Raw genomic sequence first — 7,785 nt, 5'->3', positions numbered from 1 at the left:
CCAGAGATCCCCTGGCCATGGAGACATGCTGGTCACACCCAGTTCAAAACTGAGGACAGGACACACAGGGTCCAGCAAAACAGGAGCAACAACAGACCCTGCTCATTTGGGTAGGACATCTGAAATCTTCCACCACCTGCCCCATCCACTGGCCTTGTACACCAGCATCATCATACATTTTCAAAGTGACCATCACCCTTTATTATCACTCGGGCCATTGACCTTTTGCATCTGTCACTGCCTCAAAAAAATGGATGGAAACGGCATCTTGCTCCTCTGTGTGTGTTTGTCTGTGGGGCAACATGGGCTGCAACGGTCAGGGCAGCTGAGCACCAGGATCCAGGCAGTGCCCGACCTTCCATGACTTCCCAGGTTGGGACACAGCAGGCAGGAAGGGTTCCAAAGCACACTGGGTGTCTGTGGGAGATCTTGAGGACATAGAGAAGGGAATGGAACCGCTGTTGCATTTGCAGACTGAGCCTGAGACACAGGTGCTCAGGCACCTGCAGCCCCATCTCTGAGTCCTTCTCGGGGTGTCCCCTGTGCCCCTCAGGCCACTCTGGTGAGGCCTCTTGGCAATCTCTCTGGCATATTGAACAAACATTCTCAGTATTCTCTCCCCTCCCCGTTTCGCTTCTGGCATCACTCCTAAATTGTCCTTATACCCTCTAGCACTCCGATACAGCATGTTTCATTTTAGCTCCTCTCAACCAACACATCTAGACAGGGGTTGTGTTCCAGAGGGCTAAACTGTGATGATGCCTGCATCCCACTGGGAAGTGCCCAGTGCTGGCTGAATCTCTCCTAGGCAGGCTCCTGATCCAGCTTCCTCCTAACACACTGGGGAAAGGCAGTGGGCTCTGACTTGGATCACTGCCACTTCTTTGTGAGTCCTTGTTGGGGTGCCTGCTTCCCAGCTCAGCCTGGCCCAGCACTGGCTGCTAGGGACATGGAGAAACTGGGGCAGTGATGGTTGAGCTCTTTCTCCCTCCTTCCCTTCCTCCATCCCTCCCTCCCTCCAATAGTCCTCTGCTGTCAGTGTGCCTTTTTTTGTAAATCAACAATCACTAATCCTACAAGTGGAAACTTTCTAAGTATCGCAATTCACTCCAAGTGTGTATGGAGTACATCTAGTTTGAGGAGACTCAAGCAAAGAGAGTCTAGCTTAACTCATCTCGGATGATAGCGTTGTGTCTATCCCATCATCTTAGGTCATTGGCTAATACGATTAAAGACCCGCCCAGTGTTTGTTTTCTGATAGGACTTCCAGGAGACCTGAGCTATATAAACAGAGAACAGACCTCAGGAGACACAGTGCTGCCTTCAGCTGGCTCTGCCTCTGGCTAGGCTTGGTGGAAAGGTCTTCTTGTTCGTGTGCACACTCGCCTTCCTCACCATGTCGAGAGGTGATATGAGTCGCGGCCCTGCAAGGAACTACGACTGCACCGTCTACGTGGGAAACTTGCCCCCAGACATCAGAACGAAGGACGTCGAGGATGTGTTTTACAAATACGGCGCTATCCGTGACATCGACCTCAAGAATCACCGCTGGGGACCGCCCTTCGCCTTCGTCGAGTTTGAGGACCCGCGGGACGCGGAGGACGCGGTGTATGAGCGCGACGGCTACGATTTCGATGGGTACCGTCTCCGGGTGGAGTTTGCACGGAGCGGCCGCCGTGCGGGTGGATGGGGCCGAGCGCCCCGAGACCGCTACGGCCCCCCATCCCGGCGGTCTGACCATCGCGTGGTGGTCTCTGGACTGCCCCACACTGGAAGCTGGCAGGATCTAAAGGATCACATGCGTGAGGCAGGTGATATATGTTATGCCGAAGTCCACGGAGATGGCACCGGTGTCGTGGAGTTTGTACGGAAAGAAGATATGACCTACGCAGTTCGAAAACTGGACAACACTAAGTTTAGATCTCACGTGGGAGAAGCTGCCTACATCCGGGTTAAAGCGGATGGGCCCAGAAGTCCCAGTTCTGGCAGATCTCCATCTCGAAGCAGATCTCGTCCTGGCAGCAGAAGCCGCAGCAGAAGCCGCAGCAGGAGTCGCAGCAGGAGTCGCAGTTCCTCCTCAGGCAGAAGCAGAGGATCACCGCGCCATTCTCACCGCCATAGCAGATCTCGCTCTCGTACATAAGATGCTTCGGTTGGTGACTCTTTTAGTAGAACCCATGTTGTATACAATTTTCCTTTACTAGGTACAATCTTTTTCTTTCTTTCTTTCTTTCTTTCTTTCTTTCTTTCTTTCTTTCTTTCTTTCTTTCTTTCTTTCTTTCTTTCTTTCTTTCTTTCTTTCTTTCTTTTTCTTTCTTTCTTTCTTTCTTTCTCTCTCTCTCTCTCTCTCTCTCTCTCTCTCTCTCTCTCTCCCTCCCTCCCTCCCTCCCTCCCTCCCTCCCTCCCTTCCTTCCTTCCTTCCTTTCTTTTCTCAATTCAAACAGTTTTAGTGCGAATGGGTGGTGTTGAATCGCATTCTTGTGTAAAATCCCCTTGCTCCTAACAACTACATTCCCTTCCTGTTTCTGATAAATTGTATTTTAAGGATGTCATAGACAGGATTGCTTAAACTTAGTTAATTTTCCATGCCCTTCAGACTGCAACATTGCGATGTCTTTTGTTCTGGTTGGGTGAACTGGGATGTTGGGGCTGTTTGTGGTTATCTTACCTGGGGACGTTCTTTTGCTTATCTTGCTTTCCATGTGTCTCTCTGCAGACATCTGAAGAGATGGATTAAGGATGCTTTGGAATTGGATTGTGGAGCACATCTCAACTATTTTGGGATGGTCAAACAGGATTGAGGAGGATCAGATCAACACTGGAGGCAACGGTATGACTCCAAGTGCTATTGTCCCAGATGAAACTGGGATGAAAATACAAGCGTTAAAACTGAATATATTTAGCTCAAAATACTTGCAAACTGCTTCTTAATGCAGTTACCATTGGCTACAATTGCACTGTTCTTTACCTTGGCAATTATGGCATAATTGTATTGCCCATTTGTTAACAATTCATTTTGCTCCCCTCACCCACTCCCTGTTTCTTGGTTTGTTTTAATAGGGACTAATGTGGAAAGAATTGGTTAATGTGTCACAGAACTTAGTTACAGCTGTTATGTGTGACCTGTTGGTGTACATGTAGGTAGAGGGTGTCTTTGATTCCAATGAGACAGAGTTTTTAAAGGCAAAATGAAAGCAAATGTTGAGTTCCAGCATTTTGGTGTAGATAGTCTAGCTTCACCTTTCCCTTAAAATAGTATTCATACTTGACTCACGTTTGAAACACTTTAATTTACAAGTTAGATTGCAAATGGGAGTGTTACATCTAATTTAGGCTTAGGTGGGTAGCAATACCAATTAATTTTACAACTACATAACTTTGCAAGCACAAAATCTGTAATGTGCTGTTAAACTAATGCTGGCATTATCTGTTGGACTGTAAATAGAAGATGCTGCTTCAATTAGTCTCTAAGATGGTTAAATGTCTAAAGTTTATCTGATCACCATTCAGAAACTTGTTTTGGGGACTTTGATGGCTATTGATGTACATCCGTTAAAGTGATGACAGACATTAACTCCTCATTCCCCAGAAACCCTTTTTGATGAAAGTGTCTAACCTTTTGCCTCCTCTGTTTTGGCTTTGCTGCTTCTAAAGGTTTGGACTGGAGAGGGCTCACTGGATCCGAATGCATGGAGCTGGATCATTGGATTCAAATCATAATCTGGATAGGATATGGAGGATGAATTATAAGGATTTATGGAGTGGGATCAGATGTCCAGGAACATTGGTGTCTGCCCCAACCAAACCATATTCGTGGGCTTTTTTTTTTTTTAATTCAACTTAATTGGTTATTGCGAAGACATTTTTTTCCCTTTTTTTTTTTTTGATGATTGGGGCCATTGAGATGCAGGATGGAATTGTGTTTTGCATTTTTTTATACAAGCAGCAGAGCAAGCGCATGGAGATAATACGCTGGAACAATCCCCTTGGAAGGATTCAGCATGAGTAGATGGTAAACATTCAAGGGGCAAAGGGACTGGTTGTTTAAAATAGTAATCAGTCAGTCACTTCTAACTTTAAATAAAACACAATTGGAGTTGAAATAAAGTAGTTTCCAATTGACTAGTGCTGTTATTCTTTGAAAGAAAATAAACATTTTTTAAAAAAGAACTATGCCTGGTTGTCTTTTTTCCTCTTCATGTAAGAACCTAACTGGGTTGACTAGTCTATCAATACTTTGAATTGATAAGGCTCTTGATTCTTGAGTTTGTTTAGTAAATTAAAGCTTCTTGAAAGGCAATTACTAATAAATGGTTTTAACTCTCACTATTGACTGTAAAAACCCTAAGATAAAAGATGAGATAATGCAGTTATTTATATGTAATGAGCAAATGGGTAGCTAATCTTCGAAGAAAGAACTCAGTTCTTTGCCTATGGGTGAATAAGAACGTGATGGACTTGAGTGCGAAACTGGTTGATGGGTAGTAAATAAGTGTTAGCTTGGAAATAGCCCTTGAGAATACCAAAAGCACAATAATTGATAATAGAACAAAGGTATCTGTTTTTTGAAATGTGAACAGGGCACAGAAACATTAAATGTGTGAGCAGCTGATAGCATATTTTTTTTTGTAAAAATGAATCCAATTTTGGTTTTCTCTCCCAGGATTTTGGCGCTCTACCAAAACAGTGATGACTAGCTTGTAGTTATGGGGCCCAAGGACTTGAACCTCCGGCAGGCAACTACCCCACTGCCTGCCGGGGGGCCTTGGGATGGCCACGCCTCAAGCCTGGGAACACACAGTAGCTACCACGTACACGTGGGGAGCTGCTCCAGGGCGGCCAGTGCGCCATTTGGCACCAGGCTCCGCCTGCTGGCCGCCCGGCCAGAGTTTTTGATTTTTGGTTCATTGACCTGCTTCTGGGGAGGCTCCCTCCTGAACCCACAGTGCTGGGGGCGTGAAGCACTGTGCTTGCTAGTAACCTGATCTCTGAACACCTCAAAGTCTCTTTGGGGATCCCTTCAATCAAAATGGAGGAAACAGAATGCTGGCAATTAGGGAATCCCAAATGAACTTGAGGCTTGCACCTAATGGTCCTCAGAGCAACCACAGGCAGGTGCATGATTCACGGCTAGGAACAGGCCCAAACTGGGAGGTAAGGGGACACCACAACTGGGATGAGGCTCCCACCAAAGAGTGTATGTGCTGGAATGGGGGCTGTGTTCTATCTAGGAAACAGTTGCAGTCACCCGAGGCACTAGTGTGGGCTGGGATTGGATGCACCAGGCTGGTTCAGATCCCAATACCATCTGGAGTTATGGAGAACCAGGGTTGATGTGGGACTGACTAGGCTGGGTCTCATTCCTCTTCTGAACCATGTGTGAGCTGTATGTGGGTATGGACGAGCCATGGCCGGGCTGAAACATCCAACAACAGGAATCAGAATGGGGTGAAAGCCAGCCAGGAAAAACCACTGTTCCTGATAGGACAGGAGGTGAACTGAGTAGGGCTGGCTCAAGAACCCCCTGGCAAGCGCAAAATCTGGCATTGGGAGGGGTTCTGATGGAGGAGCCTGGGCAACTCCTCTGGCAGGACACAGTCCCTGCAGGTAAGCGCAAGAAGCATGATAGGAAACAGCCCAGAATAGGCCATGGAAAGTTTCCCACTGGCATGCATTCAGCATGGGTCAGGAGCAGATCAGGCTGAATCAGTTCATGTCAACCACTGGCAAATCCGATCGCCAGACCAGAGTGTGGGATGGGCCGGGTTTGGTTGCGACAAAACCAGTACACATTATGGAATGCCAGGGCGTGGTTGCCTGTACTGGATATGAATGCAGCACCCATCCAGCACACGTGAAATCCAGGAAGGAAGGGGCAGAGCTGGCGGGGGGATTAAGGGGCTGGTCCCCTCGCCGGTCAGCTACTCCCACTGGAGAGTGTGGGCTGGGATAGAGACAGACCCGACTAAGCAAGGCTATAACACCTGTGCGCTGCATGTGGACTAGATCAGGGCCGCAGCATCAGCTGGCAGAAGCTGGCACTGGGGACTAATTCTGTCGAGTCAAATCACAGGACCACCTAAAGAGTGCATAAACCGGGACAGAGAGACCTGGGAGGGAAAAGTGGGTTCCCCCTTCCTGAATCACTATTCCCGTAGGAGGGCATGAAAACTAGGACGGGGACTGGGATGACTAGATAGAGAGGCACTCAACAACATCTGTGAGGGCTGGATGGTTGAGTTGGTTAGATAGAACTAAGCTTTAATACCCATTGACGGGTACCAGAGCCAAATGGGATGGGGGACAGATGGGTCTTCTGCTACACATACTGGCAAACCAGGGTGGGGGGCGGGCTTGGTGGGGGTTAATGTGGGTCGCCCCGACTAGGCTGAAGCTCCCACTGGTTGATGTAAGGGCCGAACCAGACTGGACTGCAACACCCATTGGTTCCAGTGCAAGTCGGGACTGAAAACAGAACCAACCCAGCAGTTGCAACCACCAGCTGATCGGGGTGATGGACTGTGCCGGGCCCTGTGCTTGCTAGAACATACAAAAAACTAATCTGGGAATACCTCAAAGTATCTTTGGAGATCTCCCCAATCGAACTGCTGGACTCAGAACTCTAACCAAGGAAAGACAGAAGACAGAACGGGACAGTCATTCATCTCAGCTATATGTTGGCAGCAAATTATGGGGCAAACGGAGACTTTATGATGGACCATATCAATCAGTGGACGACCTCATCGAGTGAAACGGGCAGCGATTCATAACTAGAGAACTATTAACACCACTTGGGCACATATCTCGGAGCATGCCCCATATCAGGGACTTGGGGTGGGCGGGAAACCGTGTGGAGCTTCTCCCTCAATGTCCCCCTTTACCTCAGATGCAGGATGGAAACAATATGGGCATAATGGCATTGCCCACTTTCCTATCCCCCTGAACCTTTTTCTTCCTTTTTTCTTTTTTTTTTCTTTTTCCTTTAACTGTAATTAACTATGTAAAGATTGTCAACAACAATACAATAATAAAAAAAATTAAAAAAAAAAAAAAAAGAAATTTATTGTACAATTTTCTGTAGTCTGGCATTCCCCTCCCCATTTACCATCCCCAATTGATTTTTCGCATAATGTCACAACTCTTTATAAGGAGTTACAATTCCTTCAGTCTGCTATTTAAGTGTGTCCTGACATTGCTAGCACAATGTCAAGACAGTCCATCATCCCATGTCTACATATATCCAACACTTTTTTTTTTTAAAGATTTATTCATTTTATTACAGACAGATATACAGAGAGGAGGAGAGACAGAGAGGAAGATCTTCCGTCCGATGATTCACTCCCCAAGTGAGCCGCAACGGGCCGATGCGCACCGATCCGATGCCGGGAACCTAGAACCTCTTCCGGGTCTCCCACGCGGGTGCAGTGTCCCAATGCATTGGGCCGTCCTCAACTGCTTTCCCAGGCCACAAGCAGGGAGCTGGATGGGAAGTGGAGCTGCTGGGATTAGAACCGGCGCCCATATGGGATCCCAGGGCTTCCAAGGCGAGGACTTTAGCCGCTAGGCCACGCCGCCGGGCCCATATCCAACACTTTTGTTGGAGTCCATCTTTTGTTTGGAAGCAGACGCATGTTGCATTGTATCTTCACTTCTGCGTATGGTAGTCTCCATTACTCCACCACTATACATTCCAATAAGCATGATGGATTCTTTGTTAGAAATAACTAAATCTTAACATTTCCTTTGGGTGCTGATTCTTGCGGGAAGCTGAACTTAAGGTAATTT

The 7,785-nt window shown here is 47.3% G+C and overlaps 1 protein-coding gene across 1 annotated transcript; it reads left to right on the top strand.

The window, feature by feature from the left end:
• The first annotated feature begins 1,396 nt into the window (after positions 1 to 1,396).
• On the top strand, positions 1,397 to 2,144 carry LOC131483129 (serine/arginine-rich splicing factor 1-like). The gene has a single exon (XM_058680220.1). The coding sequence runs from the start codon at positions 1,397 to 1,399 to the stop codon at positions 2,141 to 2,143; it is 747 nt and encodes a 248-aa protein (XP_058536203.1). The 3' UTR covers position 2,144.
• The last annotated feature ends 5,641 nt before the right edge of the window (positions 2,145 to 7,785 follow it).

This window comes from Ochotona princeps, chromosome 23 (assembly GCF_030435755.1).
Source record: "Ochotona princeps isolate mOchPri1 chromosome 23, mOchPri1.hap1, whole genome shotgun sequence".
NCBI lineage: Eukaryota > Metazoa > Chordata > Mammalia > Lagomorpha > Ochotonidae > Ochotona > Ochotona princeps.
The sequence above is the reverse complement of the archived record's forward strand: the minus strand, read 5'-3'. Positions and strand labels throughout refer to the sequence as shown.